This window comes from Vanessa tameamea, chromosome 28, assembly GCF_037043105.1.
Source record: "Vanessa tameamea isolate UH-Manoa-2023 chromosome 28, ilVanTame1 primary haplotype, whole genome shotgun sequence".
NCBI classification, from domain to species: domain Eukaryota; kingdom Metazoa; phylum Arthropoda; class Insecta; order Lepidoptera; family Nymphalidae; genus Vanessa; species Vanessa tameamea.
Window position 1 is genome coordinate 3197837 of NC_087336.1, and position 22837 is coordinate 3220673.

General features: G+C 31.6%; 2 protein-coding genes across 3 annotated transcripts in view; both read left to right on the top strand.

Moving 5' to 3' along the window:
- The first annotated feature begins 5931 nt into the window (after positions 1-5931).
- Positions 5932-11693, top strand: LOC113391877 (uncharacterized). The gene is made up of 9 exons (XM_026628000.2): positions 5932-6126; positions 6629-6761; positions 7041-7145; positions 7589-7724; positions 9359-9438; positions 9790-9999; positions 10434-10647; positions 11097-11182; positions 11411-11693. The coding sequence occupies exons 1-9, from the start codon at positions 6034-6036 to the stop codon at positions 11602-11604; spliced, it is 1251 nt and encodes a 416-aa protein (XP_026483785.2). The 5' UTR covers positions 5932-6033; the 3' UTR covers positions 11605-11693.
- Positions 11694-13246: 1553 nt separating this feature from the next.
- Positions 13247-22837, top strand: part of LOC113391878 (endoplasmic reticulum junction formation protein lunapark-B) — a 28310-nt gene continuing 18719 nt past the window's right edge. Inside the window, exons 1-2 of one of the 2 annotated variants that reach the window (XM_026628002.2) lie at positions 13247-13366; positions 13489-13652. In XM_026628002.2, coding sequence (XP_026483787.2) covers positions 13626-13652 — 27 coding nt within the window. In that variant the 5' untranslated portion in view covers positions 13247-13366; positions 13489-13625. Of the gene's footprint in view, positions 13653-22837 lie in introns of both variants that reach the window. The other variant, XM_064219430.1, reaches the window with a different exon arrangement.

Here is a 22837-nt window from a genome sequence, read left to right on the forward strand (position 1 = left end):
CGATTGTCTTTTCATTTTAAATCATTACGAAATATTAAAACTACGAAAGTCGGCGTTTCATTCAAATTTTATATTAATCCTTTTTTGTCGTCAATAATCTTTTCTTGGTCCTTTTATGCTGTGATTGTTTTATTTTTTTAAATATATCTTTTAAAAAGTTATGTTCTTGTTCCTGTGAAACAGTTTGGCACAATCAACTTGTCGTTAATTTATCTGTACGAAATTTTATAAAATTAAATGTATTTATTATTATGATTTTGTTAATGTTATTCTTTGTAAGATAATCCAGCCCCGTCTTAAGCACAGGATATTCTGGGTATCTCCTATACTTCCGAAAACATTTTAGTCGTCCAAGGTTACGCCCTGATATTTTATACCCCCGACACCCTGAATTAAAACGGGCCTGAGGTAATTGTTATTTAAATGTATTTTTTGTGTCAAATCACAATTAAACTAGTTAGTACCTACATTTAGATTAATCTTGCAACTAATTTTTGAACAGTTCCATTTTACCCATTGAGCTGAAATTTTGCAAATCATTTTTGTAATGTTAATAATACGATCTAGTACGCTAATCCAGTTTTTGAAATAATGAACAAAGTCATTTCTCAATGCTCATTGGTCATCTCTTGCGACATTGGTTGTTACCGACCATCATTCACCGATCAAATTAGTACAAACGAAACTGTGATCAGATATAGAACTAATGTATATAATAAATGTCACCATAGATCACCATGAATTTGTCATACACAGATTAAAAATAGTTTTTATTTAAATGATTATAAGGTTTGTTTTTTTTAAGCAGCTATTTCCAGGCAAAGAAGACAACTTAAGAAGCACCTATAATCTGTTAATGAAGAGAGCTATCCGTCGACAGTATTGATACTAAACACTGTCATGGAGTTGCTCTCTTTATGAACGGATGCTGGGTCAACATACATACATCCCATTCACAAGATGAGGACTCAAGAATTCAAAACGAAGATTTATATATTTAAAAATTATCACTAATCAGATATTTTTGTGTAACGTATTTTTTAATTGTAGAAGTTTAGTGTAATTTCCCATAGAACTACTATTCCATTTCCCTGAATGGTTTTTTTAAAGTTGCTGAATGCAGCATCTTAATCAAAATATATTTTTATTCAAGTATTTGTATAACGATTCAAAATTACTTCTAAAGCAGAAGCACATTTGACTCATAATTTTACAGAATTGTGTGTAAAGATACCACCGGTTCGGAATGTAGATTCTACCGAGAAGAACAGACTAATAAAAATAAGGGATATTTTTACGTTCTAATAGTTTCCAGTCATAAAAACTATTTCGGAATATCATTATTTGGAATTAAAAATTTACACCTTCAACAAGTCGTAATATGAAGAAATAATTTTTAACTTTATGGTATAACTCGGTACATAAATAGCACCTGATTAAATATTTTAAGCCTCCATATCTATGGTATGTTTGAATAATTATAAAGATATGTTTGATCATTCGCATGTAAGAGATAGCGTCTATCATACTATTGTCTAACTGTTATCTAGATAATGTGTTGAAAATATGTTTTGTTTAATATAAACTTATAGCTATTATAAACTTATACGATCAATGTTGGCAACACTGATCGCGAAGATGTTTCATTTTAAGGATTTTATGAATAATTTTTAACAGGTCGTCTCATTGTATCCAATGGTGATATGAGTAATATACCAGATAATCGTAATACTTATTTACACAGATTGCTGTGTATGTATTGACATAATTTGACATTTAGTATACTTACAATTTTTTTTGACAGCGATGAGCGATCCTTAAACAAGGTTGTATAGGTACAACCCCCGCTATAACTCTTAACATCATGTATTTCTATGCAATTTAATCAAGATTTTTGCTTTTTTTTTTTTTTAGATAATAAATAAACGCCTGGCTTTAGGCTCGGGTTCCATCTCTGACTGGTTTAACAATAATTGTGAATAATTGTCAATCCCGTTGTTTGAAAAGAGCGACTATGCGAGTTTCTTGCTGTTTCTTCTCGCTGGTTGCTTTCCGAAACGGTGTTAGAATTTAAATATTGATGATTTAAAAATAATTCACTGTAAAGTTTACTTGAATCAAATCCATTTGATTTCATTTTATTTGAAATATTGAATGGTTTGTAGATAGAAATGTCAGAAAAAAATATTATCTTGTTACGTACTTTTCAGAGTGAGAGTTCTTTTTTTTCTCAAATAAATTCAATTGCGATTCAAGGAGTTGATGTTGTTTGTATTCTTGTCACTAATCCGTGCTCATAAGTCCTTACAGTAGCTATTTTTAATTTTGATTTTTAATACTTACTAGATATGAACTGGTAAAGGTACCAGGAGAAAATTGGATACCCTTGGCTAGACACAAAGAATGATGGAAGTCCTTGAAGGAGACTTTTACCCGAAAGAGGTCCATATAAGCCACGACAGAATATGTTATTTAGTTAGAAATAATTTAGATTAAAATTAAATTAGGTAAAATAAAATAATAATAATAATACTAGTTAATTAACCAACATGTGGAATGTGGAATTAAATAAAGCTCTATCATTATTATAATACTTTCTGGGGATCTATGCATTCGTATTATCTTAATATTTTATTGTAATATTATTTTAATATGAAGCGATCGTTACAGAATAAAGTTATACATAACATCAAATAAACTTTTTTTTTAATTTATTCTTAGTGGCAAATGTAAAAACGACTGCGGTTTTGTTTTTAATTTCGTGCTCAGCTATAAAACTGAATTGTTGATTTTTTTTAATTGATAGGTAAATATTCTTTTAAGTATATTAAGAAGCAACATGTAATTGTTTTTACTTTAAAAAAAATAAATAATAAGGAATCACGACGCCACTGATCTTCATGATTGCATGAACATTCTTAGGGTAAAGGAAGGGACAAAGGGCGCCAGTGTTTGCGCAGACACAGGTGCCGTCTCTGTCTCCCTCTGTTTCAAAATTTTAAACCCACCCTGGCCTCCCATATGACTAGAATTCAGGCACATGACCAACGGTTTTACGTGTTTAAGGTGTACAATACTGTAGTACATTATTTTGATCTTGTAGGGTTTAGCCATTATTTGCAATGTTAGCGCAAAAATGTGTTTATTTACGTCATCACATTAGAAACCTTTAAAATTATCAGTGTTTCTCTACTATATTGTGCATTTATTATACATATAAACTTTCCTCTTGATTCACTCTATCTATTAATAAAAACCGCATCAAAATCCGTTGTGTCTTGTGTCTAAAGATCTTAGCATACACAGGGACAGACAGACAGCGGTAAGCGACTTTGTTTTATGCTATAGATATAATAGGCATAAAAACACAGATGGCGTTTACATTAATTTAGATTATATAATATTCCAAATAAGATGCAGTATCCTAAATATGCTGCAATTCCTCTATAATGAAATAATAATAATTATTATTATTAGTAAGTGTACTGGCAATGGTTCTGACGGCGAGTTACCATGACCATATTTAAGATGTTAGAAATATAAAGTACTTGCTAATGCACCACCAAACTAGGGAACTGATATTTTAAGTCCCTCGTGTCTGTAGTGAGATTATTCAATTTTCAAACCAGAACACAATGATGGTAAGTAAGTATTGCTGTTTAGTGGTAGCGTAATGAGTGATATATACCCAGAAAGCCTTACGAACTAGTAAATGTGCTTTTTTTTAAAAATAACCATTAAAGTTATTTACAATGTTGGTGTTTTAAGAATCATACCTCATCAGTAAGTCATCCCAGAAATCTTCCACAAACAGTTACCTAACTTAGTATAAATAGATTAACGCCGCCTTATCAGTGATAAGAGAGTTTGATAGGACTGATAGTAGTCGGTACAGCGGTGAAGCAAAACTAGGTAAGTGAAAATATTATCAAGATAAAGATGTAAGAAAATTTGTACGCTTATTTTAAGGTTATATAAAAAACTTGGAGATCTTACCAGTTAATATGTGTTCTAGTCGTCGCCTGCGGCTACACTCGCATTTAGCGGGCTGGTCTTCAGGCATAAAAAGTAGCTTATGTCTTTCCTTGGAGTCCAAGTTTGGCTGTGAAAGACACAATAGCAATATTAGTACAGATAAACAAATTACCAACAGCATAATATTTTACTCGTTTAGTTTTCTGTAGTAATAGCTACTTTCGGTATGTATGAACATAGTTTGTTTATTGATTTTTTATGAATAATCGCCGAAATCTACTTTTGCCAATTCGAATATTTTGTTTATATATATATGTAAGCTATTTTCATATCAATGTAGTGTATTTAAACACCATTCATTATAAAAACTCGGCTATATTTTCCTACATTCATCACACTTTTAAGTTTGTGAGGTCATAGAAAATATGTTGATAACAGAATTAAAATTTAATAAAAAAAATGATCACATACGCAGTTATATTTTTAAAGCTATGTTATCAAGTAACCTGTATATGATTTACTTATTTACTTAGCCGAGTGTTTGTATGTTTTGACAAACATGATAGCAAGTGTCATTTAGCTATATATATGTATAATATGTTATATAGGATGGCTTTTCGTAGAGGACATGATTACGGATATAGAGGTCGAAAACGGCATGTTTCGAATACTAAGCTAATACAGGGTGATACAATATTACCATGAGATTAATTTAAAACAATACAATTCAATCGTATAACATATATAATATCAACGACATAGGAACTTTGAATTTCACCTGTGAAATGAAAACAATATTGCGATTCTGCAAGAAATCACTTCGTATCTCACTCGTGAAATGTTGACAACCGACGGTGATACGCCATTTTGATACGTATTTCGTATACATTTTATAATTATTATAGTCATTGTGGTATATCACATTCTGACATTTTAAGCTGGTGTTCTGCGGTGAGTTTCGAGTTTCTTGTTACAGATTTAAATAGCCTAACAGACTCCGTGTGTCCTTAAAATGTTATAATTATTATAATCTATACCGCATATAACACATACTGACATTTCACGATCGTGTTCTGCGGCGAGCTTCGAGTTTGTTCTAATAGAATAGATTTACAGGAATTGATTTTAATGCGGAAGTTTTAGATAAACTTCATGAAGCAACGTTGCAATTTGTTTTAAATATATTAGATACTAACACTTTTATAATATTAATGACACCGATTAATCATATTTGTGTTAATAATCTGTGCCTTGTTGGCATAGCTTAAAGCCATTGCGCTAAAAATTCATTTGAATTACACAATATTATGATATCAGTTAAGAAATTGTACAGAATTAAATATTTTAATGTACATAAATTAGCTACGAAGGATATTTAATCGGACAAATCTGATAATTGTCAAAATCCTAGGACGATTGCAAAGGACCGGATAATTGGAATATATGTAAGGTTACAATCGTACGAGCTATTTTTAGGACTCGTACAAAACATATGATATTAGATGGCCTAGTGGATAAAATATCTGGATGTAAACCGAAGATCGTGGGTCAAAATATTCAAGTTTAATTTAAAATATCAATACCTATTACTGGTTATCGCCCGCGGCATTGCTCGCGTTTTAGGGGTCGATGGTCAGGTGTTAGGTACAAAAATGTAGCCTTCCTTGGGGCTCAGACTTCCTTCATACCAATTTTCATCCAAAAGTCAGACAGACAGATTTATTTTCGTATTTATAATATTAGTATATATTAAACTTGAAATTACATATTAAAGCATAATATTATTTTGCAAGCAGATAAAAGATTATTCGGAACAAAAGACGAAGAGCTTTGCTATTTTAAATGTAAATAAAATTAAAAATATATTTTCGCATTATTAGCCTTTGTTTAAAATTTCCCGCCAATACCATTAATTGATTAACATCTTCGTTGATTGATAAAATGACGTATTGAGTATTCTAACAATTTCGATATGAACACAGATAATCTATATGATAATTATTACTGCCGATAATATATCAGTAAAGTAAAATCAGTGCAATAATTGTGACGGACAAAATGGCCGCGAAAAATGTATTATTGTTTATTTGTTTCATGCTTTGTTCCATATACGTAAATTGTGATATTTTATGTGAACAAGGATTTTGTAAAGTAAGTCATGATTATATTTTAATACGATTAAAGACTTATACGTTGTTTTAACTTTTAAAATGATGCTTTCAGTCGCAGATGCAATTCGTACATATATTATAAAACCTATGAATATATTTGAATTCTTATAATTAATAATAATAATAAATAAGTAATTTTGATTGCAAATTATTAAAACAATAAAATTAATAATATATACGTTGCTTTTAATATTTCACAACGTATATACGTATGTATGTGTATTGTATACATAATTACAAATGCGATACTATCTTAAATACCTAATTTTTTAACTGGCAACATTTTATTATTTGTTATGAAATAAACTGTTTGTAATATACATTACACAATGAATGATATTTAAAAAAATGTTGAATCAAAATATTACCAACAATAGACAATCAAATGACTAAGGTAATGGCGCTTCTACACATGTTACGTTATGGTTAGCAAAGTGAAAAAATAAAATGTTTTAAAATCAAATAATTATTAATTATTTCAGGAACATCTTAATGGTGATAATGCGTGTTCAACTCCTGCACCAGAGTGTGATATGAATAATGCAACTCATTCGGGGCTATGGTTGCCATCACCTACTATATGTAATTGCTGCTCGTTCTGTTTGCCGTTGTATAGTATGTGTTCTACAAACCTATTCTTTATTATACATTAACATAAAGTTGCTTTTTGAATGATAAGATTTATATTCATTTTTAAATATAAATAATATTATTATAAACAGTACATAACTATATCTTATAGATATATAAACGTTAATATATTGTTTATATCGTCTTTTCCGCAGCGAGCAATGATTGTAGCCTGTTTATTTTTCATAATTAGTTCCCCTTCATGCAGTCAGGGATATTTATTGTATTAATTATTTTTTATTGTTAACAATTTCTATTTTACAGAATTGGGTCAGCCTTGCAGTTTAGGTGGATCTGGCAATGGAATTACAATCGGCAGATGTGGTGATGGATTAACTTGCGATAACTCAACACGTACATGTATTAGAAGTAAGATCATATAATATGAATCGTTTTTACGAATGTTTAATTTACTTGTGTGGGTCGAATCGTTCACTGAAAATTCTGAATAGCTTAGGAGGGGGCTGATTTCATATGTTACCAAACAGAAAAACTTAGTATATTTTAGCGTTTAGGTTTGAGGGTCAGTTTGAGTGAACACCTTGGTTTCCAAGGTCATTGGCGCATTTACGATGGACTGACTGACTATGGAAGGTGGTGGACACTTATCATTAGGTGTCCATTAGCCAATGCCTATAGGTAAAACCGATATACATTCTCTCATAGACACTGGCATTTGGTCAATTCACTACCGATCAGAAAATCGATCCCGTGGTCAGTGGTTTAGATTTTGTGTTGTGGTTTTATGTGCCTGAAATTACATTCGTTCCATTATTATAAATTATAATAGTATTTTATTTTATACTTTCCAGTGAAAACAAAATGTCACGATGCACAAGACGACTACGATGCCCGACACGCTAGAGGCGAAACCGGTGCCTTTGAGAATCGTCCCAGCTGTGACGAGAAAGGAAAATTCACCTCCTTCCATTGCGTGCCTTCTCAAACGTAAAGTTAAATCAGATGTCTAACAATTATAGACTCAACCCACCCAAACAATTATAGACCGATCTCTATTTTGCCAGTATTAAGTAAAATTTTTGAAAAAATCATGCTTAATCAATTGTTGTTATACTTTAACTCGAATAAGTTATTGCATTCTCGAACTGTTGAGTTTTACTAAAGGTCGCTCGACTACTGATGCGGGTATAGCATTTGTTGAACACATTTATGATGCGTGGGAGAAGTCACAAAATCCTATTGGTGTTTTTTGTGACTTATCAAAAGCTTTCGATTGCGTTAGGCATGATATTCTTCTAGAAAAACTTAAATATTATGGAATCAAGGGCCCTGCATTGAAATTCATTTCCTCCTACTTTAATGAAAGAGTTTTGAAGGTTGTTGTTAACGGTGCAAAATCAAATGGCGCTCTGGCGCAAATGGGTGTACCACAGGGTTCAATTTTAGGACCTCTCCTGTTCTTAATATATATAAATGATTTACCTTATTTTGTAAATAAGACTTGCGACATTGTACTGTTTTCAGATGATACGTCCCCTATTTTTAAACTCGACAGAAAAATAAACAACTATGACGTTGTAAGCAGTGCTCTGTCGCGGGTTCTTGGTTTGTTTGACATAATGTCAAATCAAATTCTTTTGCCGTCAGTTTGAATAATAAAAGGGTTGAGTTTGTTGAGTCGACGGCCTTTCTAGAGATAACCCTTGACTCCAAACTTCAGTGGGGCACCCATTTGTATGCCCTAGCAGGGAAACTAAGTAGTGCCATTTATGCAATAAAAACAATAAGAAAACTCACGTACATAAGTACTGCTAGACTAGTTTATTTTAGTAATTTTCACAGTCTTATGTCATATGGAATGTTGTTATGGGGTAATGCAGCTGATATTGAAATAGTATTTATTCTGCAGAAAAGAGCTATCTACAATATTAGCTCTAGGACATCATTACGCGAAAAATTTAAAGAAATAGGTGTATTAACGGCTGCTTCACAATATATTTATGATAATATAATGTTTATACAGAAGAATATACAAAAGTATTCCATGAAAGCTGATATACATACTATTAATACAAGAAATAAGAATAAAATTGTAACCCCTACTTTCCGTTTGCATACGGTACAGAGAACGTTTTTGGGCAATGGTATACGCATATATAATAAGATACCGGGAAATGTAACCAATTTACCATTTATGAAATTTAAAAAGTTTATTAAGACTAAATTAATAAATAAGTCTTATTATTCATTAAAAGAGTACTTTTTAGAAAAAAACGCCTGGATTTAGGCTCAGGTTCCATCACAGGACAAAAAAACAGCATTGTTAATCTTTTTTTTTAAAAGAGCAACTATGCGAGTTTCTTGCCATTTTTACTCTGCTGGAGGCTGCTTTCCGAAACGGTGGTAGTATTTTAATATTGACGATTCAAAAACGCTTCGTTGTGAAGTTTACTTGAATAAACTTGATTTTATTTGATTTGATTAAACTTAAAAATATTCAAAAGCATAAAACTCGAGCTTGATACTTGTTTTCGACTTTTTCTAATTGATAATATATTTCACATACGTGTACATAAGTTGTCTACTAAATAATTATCGAATAAATATATTTTTCTTTTCAGCTGTTTCTGCCAATCAGAAGAGGGGGAAAGATTGTTCGGGGAGGTTGAATATACAGGCCTGTTTATGAATATGCCTTGTCGTAAGTCTGATTTTGTTTTACTGTCTGTAATTTCGATTATACATTAATAACTCTTTATTAAGATAATATTATCTTCTAGCGTCGTGTCAAATATAATATAAAGATTAACCGATCATAAATACAAACATAATTCCATAGTCAATTAATACGTTTATCAATAGAGAATATTTCTAACCTTACCCGTCAAAATAAGTAATTTATTGGTACTTCCTCCCTGTGTATGGTTATAACCATTAGTAGTTTTACTTAACAAAACACATTTTAAACAAAATTGCATTGCATTTGAACATAATGAATCATAAAAATATGATCAAAATAAAAGCTACGAATTTTATAAAAACATTTTTTTAGGTTGTTCCCAAATGGCTTACAAAATCCAGACATTAATAGCAAAAGATTTACCTTACCCAGTATTCGGTATGAGATGTACTGCGGATGGGAATTTCAATCCTGTACAGTGTATAGACAACAGATGCTATTGCGTAAACACAATCACCGGTGAAAGGATTGCTGGTCCCAGTGTAGATTTGAATACTACCCACATATCTGAATTGCCGTGCTGTAAGTTTTATCACAACTAAGTTAATGAACTTAATGTAAAATAAGAAAGACAAACTTCCAAAATCTTTAAAATTTGTAAATTATCCCTTAAATTCCAAAATCTTATCTAACTTAGCGTGTACGTCGCACAAAGGAATGACTATGCTTTGGAGTCAATCGGACCTATTGCTTTGGAGAGGTTGTAATGAGTCAGTCAGTTGTATTTCGCATATATTTAAAGTTTCCAAGATTAGTAAAAGATCGAAAGTTAAATTGCAAGTAAAACTTAAAACCAAAGGTCATACATATAATCTAATTTGTATTTTTTTTCCTGTCACACACTGAAATATCTCATAAACACAAGTGTCACTCATTGCTAATGAACGCCGATAATTTAACGTGGGGGCGCGCCTTCGTATGGAATAGATTCATATATTATCAATTGATATTTCCAGATGACGAAAAATTAGACTTATTCCCAAAGACAGCAGACAGTGAGCCTCCTTATGAATACACCATGCCTTGTTTCGACACAGTGCAAGAAAGAAAAGATTTAATAGTCAAAAGTATTGAAGAAGGATTTAATGTTGAATATTTCTCTACTTTTGGTTCCATTAGCTGTCTACCAGACGGAACTTTTGGGAGAATGTCTATAAACTCGAATGGATCGTAAGTAAACGCTATATACGTTATCGGTGTAAGGACTTTGTTTAGCTGTCCTATCCCCGAAAAGGGAAATAATATCTTACTTCTTGCCTTCCTAAAAAAATTAAGTTTTTTTTATTGTTGATCCCCCAAGACGAGGTTCCTTGGTACCTGTCATTTGTGTGAATATTTAGTAAATGTGATATGTTATACCTGAGAAATGAGAACAACCAGATTATAAACTTGATCACCTTACCTAAATCCATGCAAAGAACAAACAAACATAAATTATAAAGCTACTCACTTACTATGACGACAGAATTTACAAACTACTATTTACTTCCACCTAATAATGATACTTAAGGTTAATAAAACACTGGCTCACTTACCCACCAAACCGAAACAGCATCATCCAGGCGACTTTGACGCAAATCCTGCATATACTTATTAAGTATCTTTCTATCTTTTTATAGAAAGATTTGCGTGGACGAGCGTGGAGAGAAATTAGGAAATTACGAGGCTCCAGCTAACACACCTCAGTTTAACGATATGGACTGCAGTATGTATAAAATTTCAGCTTAAGAATTTTTAATAGAAACAATACAAAAATAAAAAAATGCCAGATAAAGTCTGTAGGGTACCCGGGTACTCGAGGAGAGAAGAGAGCAAATCGAGGGGAATCCCCTGATACAATATTCAAAATTTAATTTAAACGAATGCTTCCAATATCAAAATTACATCACTATTTGTCATAATGTACATTATGTTTTTTAATTAATAATTCCAGAATGCGCGCACTCAACGAATGTAATGACGTTATCAAATGAACCACCACGGTGCTGCAAGAACGGCAACTTCAGACCGATTCAGTGTCACAGTGGAAAGTGTCGTTGTGTAGACTCAGATGGGCGACAAGTTGGACGAGAATCTTCAGATGTTACAAGATTAACATGCTACACACAAGATTGGAGAAACTGTTGAACGTTATGCAAAAATTAATAAATATATCCTAATTAATATTAATAAAATGTAAGACATAATGAAAACTAGAACAGTATAAACTATCAATATGTTGGCACTTTTCACATTATTCTAAAAAAATATAAAATAGTTATATTAAAAAAAAACCTATTCTATTTTAGAGTAAAAATCAATACTTGTCATACAAATAACTTGGACTAAATCAGTAGCTTGTCTTTTTGGTGTTTTTCTATTAATTATTATTTTAAGAAGAAAAAGAAGTTTATAATTACTTTTTTTTTATATACAAGTTATTTGAGTCAAATTGAAATATAGGTCACTCACATCACATTAAGTAGGCAAAGACGAACACAAGCACTCTTAAATCGTATTTTTTTCAACAGGCAAGTTACTCTTTCCAACATTTTAAATACAAAACGATGTCAATCAAATAAAATTACATTTATATTGTCTTTAGTGCCCAATTAATGATTATTAGACCAGTGTGTATTTATACAAACGACTTCTTCTTAATATTTTGTAATATATTCTATATTTTTATTATAAAATAATTTATTAAACATTACGTACATATCGTTTTTTTTTATTTATATTTCCAAATTATTAGGTACCAACGATTAGGTTATTTTTACGCTTGATAATATTTCAATCGTTATAACAAAATGCGTGACATCTGATGTTTTTAAATATGTAATAAAGCAAGAAATAATTACATTAAAATTTTATTTTAATAAACAGCTGATTATTTTTTCATAGTAGTTATTAATATAGGATATGAAGATTTTATAGTAAATTTATATACTTGGTTTAGTGTTTAAAAATGTTCCGTCAAATATTATTTGTAAAGACGAATAGACGAAGATGTAAATGATAAATTAACTTATTAATGTTTTGTTCTTAAAGGTTTATCCAGGCATTTATTAATATGTAAATAGATATTTCGAAGATATGAGCATAGACAATGAGCATTGTGTATCATTTGCTTTATATAACAGTTTTATGTTTACTGTTAATGCACGTCACTCGTAAATTAAGTTTTTCTCTTGAACGAAGTGTGGCGTAAAATTTAAGGCAAAGAAATTTGCTTTCGAATGCAAGGGAGTAAACCAAAAACATATGGATCTTTATATCGAAAATATTAATTTCTATTTAAATTTTTAATAAGAATTATATCATTTTAATTGAGTACCTACCAAATTATGTGGACTAAAACGTAACAGATTATTAACTATTTTACGGATATACTCTGTGAATTCGGTCTCTGCGATTGTGTAATAATGTAATAATTTACTTGGAAACATATGTCAAACATGAAACCACACATAATAAAAAAGTCACAACTGAGTAAAATATCGATATATCATATTATAATCTTCACAGGTTCTTCTTCAGGTCCAGTCTTAGTAGACCACTGTTAAAAGTGTTTATCATAATATTTGTAAACTACTTATTTTAGAATAAAAATATTTTAAAACATAACATATTTTTATATTTTATACAATACCTTTCGTGGAAATTTGCTTCGTTTCGCAAAATCTATCGTGCTAGGTTCGACTTCATTTTCTTAGCTCAATTTCGTGGTTTGTGTGGCGCCTCACTAACAATAATGAAATAAAATAAAAAAGTTGTCTATGGCTTTAACAATCTTGAGTCTTGAAGCATGAATGACATATTATTATAAAAAAGACCCGAGGGTGAATAAACGGATTGTGTCAAATTGTCAATTCGCTTCGCGTCTTATTTGTTTCGAGTTTTTGCTCTTGTATTTTTTCGTTTCAATTCTAATTAAATATTTCACTTGGATATGAGATCTGATAGTGTGTAATAAGTGTTTTAAATTATTCTAATATTTTTCAAATGTTCCAATATTTGTCGGCATTATAGGTTAGAGATATTCGTCATCAAAATAACGTATGTGTAATGAAAAAGTTATTTTTGGAAAGTAATAATTTGAAACAAACTTCATTCAGTGCTTAAAAAGTGTGAAATTTTGAACTTTATATTACGCACCTGGAAAGAAAATGGGTCTGATAATATCTAGATTTCGCGTAAGTATTTTGATTCATATTTATCTTATTTTTGTATCACAGCCAAAACTATTTCGATAGTTTAACATTTAATATGTTCTGGCGCGAATTCAAATGACCTACAAGTAGAATACTAGCAGATAATGATGCTATTTTAATTAAACAAGAAATATACGCACAGGAAATAGGTTTAATAACAGATATTACATCTGTTAGAATGTTTTCATACTTTTGTAAATTTTGAAAATCGAAAAAATATATATTCACATAATACTATTTAGATGTTGACAGTAAATATATAATTGTATATATTTGTATAGTAGCAAAACATATGATTTAAAAATATATATATATATTAAAAAAAAATCCTTATATGTAGTTCCTATTAAAAAATTTAATGAAATAATTAACTAAGTACCCTCGTTTCATAATAAAATTATAGCTATATACAAATATGTTCCTATGCTGTCATAATGATTCAAAGTTTTAAAAATTTTATCAAAACTTTCTTTTTTTTTGTTGCTTTGTAGACTTGACACCGAATAGCCTTTATATTGGACCAATATAAAACTAGACTACATTCAATTGTTATATATGCTTGAAACAGGTTGTTCTGGTTTTGTAACACCTCAGTAAGGTTTTGTTCTACCAGTTTCTTCTATAAATATCGCTGTGTACGCAACATAGCTATAGATAACTCAGACACAAGTTTAAGCACTTTCAAATTTACCAACTTAAACTCTAAAAAATATATTAATTTATTAATATTTAACTTGATTAATGCGTCTTAAATGTAAATCTTAGATTAATTAAATAATTAAGATTAATTTAGTATTATTTATGTCATACTTTGTGATATCACTAGAAATTAAATATCAATAGAGAAATTTGAGAATGGAGGCTAGATCATTAGACTTTGATATGGATACTGCTATTAATGCTTATACTAAAATATATGCTTATTAATATGATCATTATAAGTTGCTTATCTAATATAGAGTATATTAGATAAGCAACTTATAATGATCACATTTTTGAGATTATTCATTAGTAGTAGTTCAATTCTGTAATTAAAATGATGCACGTCTGTAACTACTGAGTTTCTCTTTGGTTCCTCTCGGTAGAATCTATTGTCCAAACTAGTGGTAGCTTTATATTTAATTCAAATTTGTAACATGACAATTTAAAAGTGCTTTTTGAGCCTACTGTTATAAAGAATATTTTGATTTGATTTGATTCATAGGGCTTTGCATTAGTATGTATATCATCCACTCATTATTTTTTCAATTACATAACATATCTATCGAGTCATAACAGTAAATCCCATGATTGGTGGTGAAATGATGGTGTAAGCAGTAATATTTAATCTGCGTGATATAGATAACCTCACGTAAAGGTAACAACTTAGCCTTTGGATTGATGAATAAAACTGGTCTTTAAATTTTTTAATTGTTGTGATTTTGTCTATAGCTCAGCTTTAACTATGCAATGATTGTTTTGTATCTTCATATCAATATCAGCAAACAGTCCTTTGAACGAAAAAATAAAACTTTGATTGATAAATAACATGTATGTTACTTTTTAGTATTACATTTATTTATGTACATACTAATTTTATCATCAACTAATTATCCACCAGTTTCACTTGAACGTAATAACATTCTTGAACCTATCAAATGACTGACGAGCAGACAATTTGAATGAACAAAGAACTTGTCCAAAGCTGAAATAAAAATACTAACAATTTTGTAGTCTCTGATCAATGTTTAAATACTAAAATGATCAGTGAAGAGTTATTTTACATCAAAGAAATAAACAATAAGCGAATTGTTAAGTATTTTCTGGGTTTTCATGAAATATAAACAATTTTTTATCATTTGGATACGGTGTCTATACTGATGTTTTCCAATTTCTATAATGTTGGTACATTGTAAAAGTGCATGAATTTCTATAATCAAAGTCTATTTATATGTATGTGTAAAAATTTAATTACAGAGTAGAGTATTGCATGTCACAATGTGTAGATAGTCTTTTTTTTTTTATTGAGAAACATTTGTAATCAAAGATGATGTGCGTTTCAGACAGATTGTTTGATAACTTTTATCTGCAATCAGATTGTGAGTAACAGACTTTACACAATACTTTTTTATGTTACATTTTTATGAATAAAAACATTTCAATACAAAAATCGTAATTCGAAACTGTCGTTATATATCTTACAATTTTGTTGTTAGTGATACTGAATTATTTGATACTAGTTGTCGCCAGCAGCTTTGCTCGCGTTAAGGGGTTAGTTGTCAGGTGTTAGGCATAACATAGTAGCCCAGAGCAACAGACATACAGAGCTACTTTCGTATTTTTTTTATTATTACAGATAAGTTTAAATAGTTCCGGTGATTTCTTAAACTTAAGTAACTGGGATTGTTCTTTTTATGGCAATTTAATATTTAGCAATACTATGTTAGCAGCTAAGATCGCTCAGTGGCTAGATATGATATGATAACCATAGAGTGTGGGTGGGAGGGGAAACCGCTTCGTTACGTAACGCGTTACGGCGCCAGTCTGTGTGGCTTCTCTTTCTCTTACGCATACGGCAGCGGTAGGCAGGCTCGTCCTCTCTCACTCTAACCCTACGCTAGCAGTATATCGGAAAGTTTAAGTTATCACTTCTGTCGGGCGTCCCGAGATGTATATTTTATTATTATATTTGTATCTCTATAGAAATTAGAAATATTGTCTGTGCCTTTGGTGCATATTATCTTTAATTCGTATCGTATTTTATGTGTGCCTGCACGTTTACCTCTCACGTTTTAAGTTACAGGTTTCAGATTATTTTCTAACTTCTTCCTGGGTAAGGCGTTCCCCTGAATTTTTCTTCCTTCTTCAAAGCAGTAGTAGTAGGAAATTTACAGCTTATTTTCAGATGTATAAGCCACTATGTAAAGCGTGGAACAGCGCTGTATACGTAAACCCTTGATTTATGTCGGCTTTTATCTCAGCGGAACACGAGCGCTGGAACGCTTTATTACCCCGAAACCTGCTGAGATAGCGTACGAACACGGTAGGTTTTTACGTATCTCCTGTCTTCCATGAATGATAATACTGACTCTAGAACTAATTTCAACAAAGGTTCATTTAATAATATTAATAATAGTAGAGTTGTTCATTTTTAATTTAAACTTGATTCAAGAGGAAGTCTTGACTATTTTTATTCTACTTTTACGACTTTCTGTCAAGGACGGTAATGCATTTATACGATGAGAGTAACTAGGTTTTTTTTTTTTTTTTTATATACTAGAGGTGGCAAACGAGCAGCAGGCTCACCTGATGGAAAGTGACTACCACCGCCCATGGACATCTGCAACACCGGGGGGCTTGCAGGTGCGTTGCCTGCCTTTCAGGAAAGAGTACGCTCTTTTCTTGAAGGTTCGTTAGTTTAGTGGCTTGTTAATAAGGTTGCATATAACGACTACACGAGTTTCAGCTCCGGGTCGAGCCAGTAAAAAGGTATTGAGCTAATCAGCATTAACCCGGAGTCGGCGGACTCCCGTGCTTCGGAAATGATATAAATCTATTGGTCCGTCGTCTGATTAAAAGAACGAGTGTCTGTCGTCCTTATTTACATATAGCTAGCTGTCGCCCGTGGCTTCGCTTGCCTTTTAGGTGTTAAGCATAATAAGTATCCGATGTTGTTCTTCCTTCCTTGTGTTTCAAGCTTGCTTCATAACAACATGTCATCAAATTCGATTCAGCGGTTTTAGCAAAGAGCAACCGACAGACAGAGTTATATTCATTTGTAATATTAGTATGTATGATGTTTATGTATAAATTTATATATAGGTTCATTCGGTAGTCGAATATATAAGATTTTTATATATTTTATATTGCAGTGGTTTTTTTTTTAAGTGCGTTGATTTTCTATCCCTATTTATCTTCATTATTAGTTCTTCCTTATCCCGTTTAAAATGACATTATCTTCTTCATTGATATCCATGTCCTAGTAATTGACTGCCTATTCAGTAACTTTTCTTCAGTCATCTTTTACACAATTCAGAGCCAGTTTAATTAATCAAGGAACGTTACTACATTAAGGCGTATTTTGTCGCGGGCTGATGTTGTGATAGGTGTTTTATATTGGTGGTAGGGCTTTGTGCAAGCCCGTCTTTGTAGGTACCATCCGCTCATCAGATATTCTACCGCCAAATAATAGTAATCTGTATTGTTGTGTTCCGGTTAGAAGATGAGTGAGCCAGTGTAAGTACAGGCACAAGGGACATCTTAGTTCCCAAGGTTGGTGGCGCATAGGTGATGTAAGGAATGGTTAATATTTCTTACAGCGCCTTTGTCTATGCGCGGTGGTGACCACTTACCATCAGGTGACCCATATGCTCGTCCGTCAACCAATTCCATAACAAAAAAGTAATAGGCATAAAAGGTAAAGTGTTCTTCTTTGGAGTTCAAGTGTGCTTCATACCAAATTTAATCAAATTCGATTCAGTGATTTTGAAAGAGCAACAGACGAACAGACAGACATAGTTTATTATAGAGTCTAGTTATTGACGGCGTGTACATTGTTAATAATTACGATTCCATTCTATTATACAAGGGTCAGAAAGTTCGACAAAATGGCATTGAAGAACAATAATAAAACGAATTGTATATTTATGATTTTTGAATTTAATGCAATAGCCTGATCAGAAATCTATCTATACTAATAATATAGATAAATCTATCTATATTAATCGATTAAGAACCCATATATAAGAGGATTTCACTGATCTTGTTTGATATCACTACTGTTTATTATTTGTAATATCTTAATTGTAGTTATAATTTTAAAATTTCCTCTGTAAGCGAACTTTGTTCTTTTTGGAAATAAACTTCTTTAAACCATAAACCATTAATAATTTCGTTCAGGTCTACGATAGACCCGACAGAAACGTATTCACAAATATATATATCGTTAAAAAATGATTATTTTTTTAGTCGAAAGCATGTACTTATGTATCAACATATGTCGACATTCGTTTTAATTAGTTTTTTTTTTGTTTTTGTAATTTTTTTGTTCTTCAATAATCACAATAGTATTTTTCGTCTGTTTCTTTACTTTTTTTTTTGTTTTTTGTCTTACATGATGAGTTAGCCTGTAAGAGTGATGTACATGGTAATATTATCAACAAAAATTCTGAATATATCGTTATATGAATTCGCAATGGTTCATGATAAGAATTTCAATATATATTTTAGTCCAAATAATAATTTTATTGTATAAATAAATTTAATCTTTGCCTTTTAATTAATAATATTATAAATTATTATCAAATAAGTGAGTGCTCTCACAATTAAACGTGACTTATTATCGACTAAATAATGTATTCTAATAAAGTTACTTGGCGTATTTCGAGTAACTGAGTTTATTGGTGATGAAATAACGTTCAATTGAAATCCTTCGATTCAAAAGTCAATTAGAGCCGTCTTGAATAAAAAAATCTTTTGATTTAAATTTAGATAATATATTCATAGGAATCGCTGCTCTTGATTTGTATTACAATTTAAAACGATGTTTTGATATAATTTAAATTTTAACGCTGTCCCAAAACAAGGGTCAAGTTCGGGATTGAAACTAGTTAAAGAGTAACAGCTTAAGATTTTTTGTCCCTTTCCAGGTTTTAGATGGTATTTAGTTTTAAACAGGGAAAAACTTATTAATTAATAATAATCCGTTTCAAACATCCCCGCTGCCACAGCTGTGGTTTGATAGATCTCACCAACTCTTGTGGTATATGTAAATAGTAACTCGAAACTAACCGGAGAACACGAGCACGAAGTCTCAGAAAGTGATATGCAATATTGTCTATAATATGTATAAAATCCATAGAAGACACGTATCAAAATGGCGTATCACCATAAGTCGCTTGTCAGCATTTCAAGAGTGAGATACGAAGAGAATCGCACAGCTGATCTTCTGAATTCTTGGCACCGTTTTGCACTGACCTTTGACGATTCAGATAGTTCTGCGAGATGTTTAAAATATCACAGCTGGCATTTCAACAATAAAGCCGCTTATGTCTTCCAAACAATTTTCTTCTGCCAGTTGATTTATGATTTCGAAAATATCGGAAGATTTAGCAGTGAATTGGATCATGATATATCGAGTTTAAACGATTTGTTTTTTTCTTTTTGACGAATGCTTTTATAGCTTAGTGTTAACAATGCATACTATTTCAAAATGCCATTAGAATATGGTACGGGTCAAAAATAAACCCTTATTACAAGAACACATAGATTTCGAGTGATAATGACCTCTATTTTCTAGTGATACATTTATGGTTTTTGTATGTGTCAAGAACAAATCAACATCACAGCGGTCAGGACATACAGATTAAATTGATTAACTTTAAAAATCCATGCAATGGTTGTTTTAAGTAGATTGGCGGTAGAGCTTTGTGCACGTCCATTTGAGCAGGTAGCACCAACTCAACGGAAATTCTACTGACAGACAGCAATAAATAGTATTGTTATATTCAAGTTTGAAGAGTGACTGATCCAGTGTTATAGGCACAAGGGACATAACATCTTAGCTTCCGAATATGGTGGCGCACTGGTGTTATATACGAAATGATTCATATTTCTCACAGTCCACAGTGGTAATCACTTGCCATCAGTTGCCCATATGCCCGGTTACACATAAGACATAAAATAAAATCCTATTAAAATGAATAAATGCAGAAAAATATGAATATGCATTTCGACCGTTGAATTGAATTAACACTTGCCTATGAATATGTAAACGAACATGTAGGCGGACCAAAATTCATATTAAATATCATTTTCCAATCCTGAATAATTATTTTGTCTCATGGCCCCCATAGGCGGCTATGGTACAGGAGGTGTAATTATTGCCGTCTCTTCTGCAGTCGGTCTCAAAAAAGAAGTAAAGATAAATAAACAAAGTTGACCTTGAATTGGCGTGACATCATTGGTCGAGATCTAAATTATCTGTAGTATTCGTGAAAAATAAAATTTTGGATGTCAGCCAAGTTTTTATTGAAACTAGAAGTAAAATTATTGTGAATTTATGTAATCAACTCCAACAGTTCTTTATTACAGCATAATATAGCAAATTATTAGCGAATTTATGTAATGTATGTTTAGCTTTACGTTTAATCATCATCATCATCTCAGCCGTAGGACTTCCACTGTTGGACATAGGCCTCCCCCAATGATCGCCACAACGACCGGTTTTGTGCACCCCGCAACCAGCGGCTTCCCGCGACCTTCACCAGGTCGTCGGACCAACTTGTGGGGGGCTACCCATGCTACGTCTTCCAGTCCGTGGTCGCTATTCGAGAACTCGTCGGCCACATTGGCCGTCGGCTCTTCGAGCAATGTGCCCCGCCCACAATACAACCCTGTAAAAGACTACTTGAATAAAGTATATTTTGATTTGATTTGATATTTATAAACACCAACGGTATACCTACACTCACGATAAAAAACCACTACCGTTGAAATTTATTACCATTACGTGGCAATTGCAATGCAACGCTATGGATTTGCGGAAAATGGCGTTTTGCACGTCAACGAAACTCTTATCAGAATTTTGGTAGTAAAATTAAAGAGGAAATAAGTAGTTAAATGCAATAGTGTTGTATTATAAAATATATATATATATATTTATATTAATCATAAACTCTTAGTAGTGCACAAAGTAGCTGAGTTATTAGCAAATCGCATGAAATACGTAAATTTTGGGTTTGTTTATCTTTGTTCCTCTTGCCATTTGAATGTCGAATATAATGAGAATGACAGTGAAGATATGACTGCAGTGTGCAAAACCATTGAATTCAAGCGATATCATTGGCCGAGAGCTTGAATATTACTCAATGATAATAATTATGAATTTTTGAAAAAAAAAAAAAAAAAAGTTTTGTACGTCGACGAAGCTATCGAAATCTTAACTTGGGAAGTAAAATTAAATTAGATACAAGTAGTTTAGATAAACAGTATCGTAGCATAAATAACATCATATTAATCAACAACTGTTCGTAGTGAGCCGTATGAAATGTGTACAGTAAGAGTAATGGATGGCCCAGTGGTTAGAACTCGTGCATCTTAACCGATGATTGCGGGTTCAAATCCAGGGAAGCACCACTGAATTTTCATGTGCTTAATTTTTGTTTATAATTCATTTCGTGCTCGCCGGTGAAGGAAAACGTCGTGAGGAAACCTGCATGTCTCTAATTTCAACGAAATTCTGCCACATGTGTATCCACTAACCAGCATTGCAGCAGCGTGGTGGAATATACTCCAAACTTCTGTAAATACGTAAATCTGAGGTTTGTTTATCTTTATTCTAACTTCGAATGGAATAGACTACACAATTTGTCATCATAATATGTCCATCCTAGTCGGTTGGATTGGCGTCGTTACCAAAATTCGCTCAGGAACATGACAACACAGAACAACAGTCAGTGTTTATTATATTTTTCAATAATATTTCGTACCGGTAACGTGGTCACTCTATCATTCAATACTGTAAATATTTATTCTAGAATTTATAAGCTCATTGTTCTATTATACTGCCGAGCTCATTGTATTTAACGGTATCCGTTGGTACTGGTCGCAATTTATCGAATGAACGGACAACGTATGTACACTTTAAAGGATTTTTTTTAGTAGAGTAACATTTTGTCGAAATTTTTGAAAGACACACAAACTCAATTGAGCCTGTATTTCGGGGTAAACGTTATTTATGTTTATGTAATTGGTTCGATAATGTTTCGAAATTCGAATTCAAAACAATTAGTTAGTAATATTGTTTTTTTTTTTATCTTTATTTTAGGTCTGCGATGTTTTTTTCCAAAACGGTAGTATATTTATGACAATCAATAAACGATCATGTCAAAGTCAAAATTAGTACATTTGTAAATTATTTCAGTCATGCATATAGCATTTGAAAAATCAAATAAACCGCGAAGGCTGACTTTTGGATATGTTGAAGAGAGGGCTAAAAAAAGCTTTAATTAGTTTATTATTAGAGACTTAGGTCAGAAAATATATAGAACCTAAATTGAAGAGCGTAAATGAAGCGACAAAAAGTGTCTTTATTATAATTCTTATAGTACTACGCACAGCCGAGTTATCGAACAAAAAGAAATTCAACCCTTTTTTTAAGATGGCACCGACGCATATAGAAAATCGAC

Excerpts from the sequence above, each read along its gene's own strand:
- LOC113391877 (XM_026628000.2), top strand. The coding sequence starts at position 6,034 with ATGGCCGCGAAAAATGTATTATTGTTTATTTGTTTCATGCTTTGTTCC. Across the intron at positions 6,762-7,040 it reads GTTCTGTTTGCCGTTGTATA|AATTGGGTCAGCCTTGCAGT; the intron begins GTATGTGTTCTA and ends TCTATTTTACAG. Across the intron at positions 11,183-11,410 it reads GTTTAACGATATGGACTGCA|AATGCGCGCACTCAACGAAT; the intron begins GTATGTATAAAA and ends TAATAATTCCAG.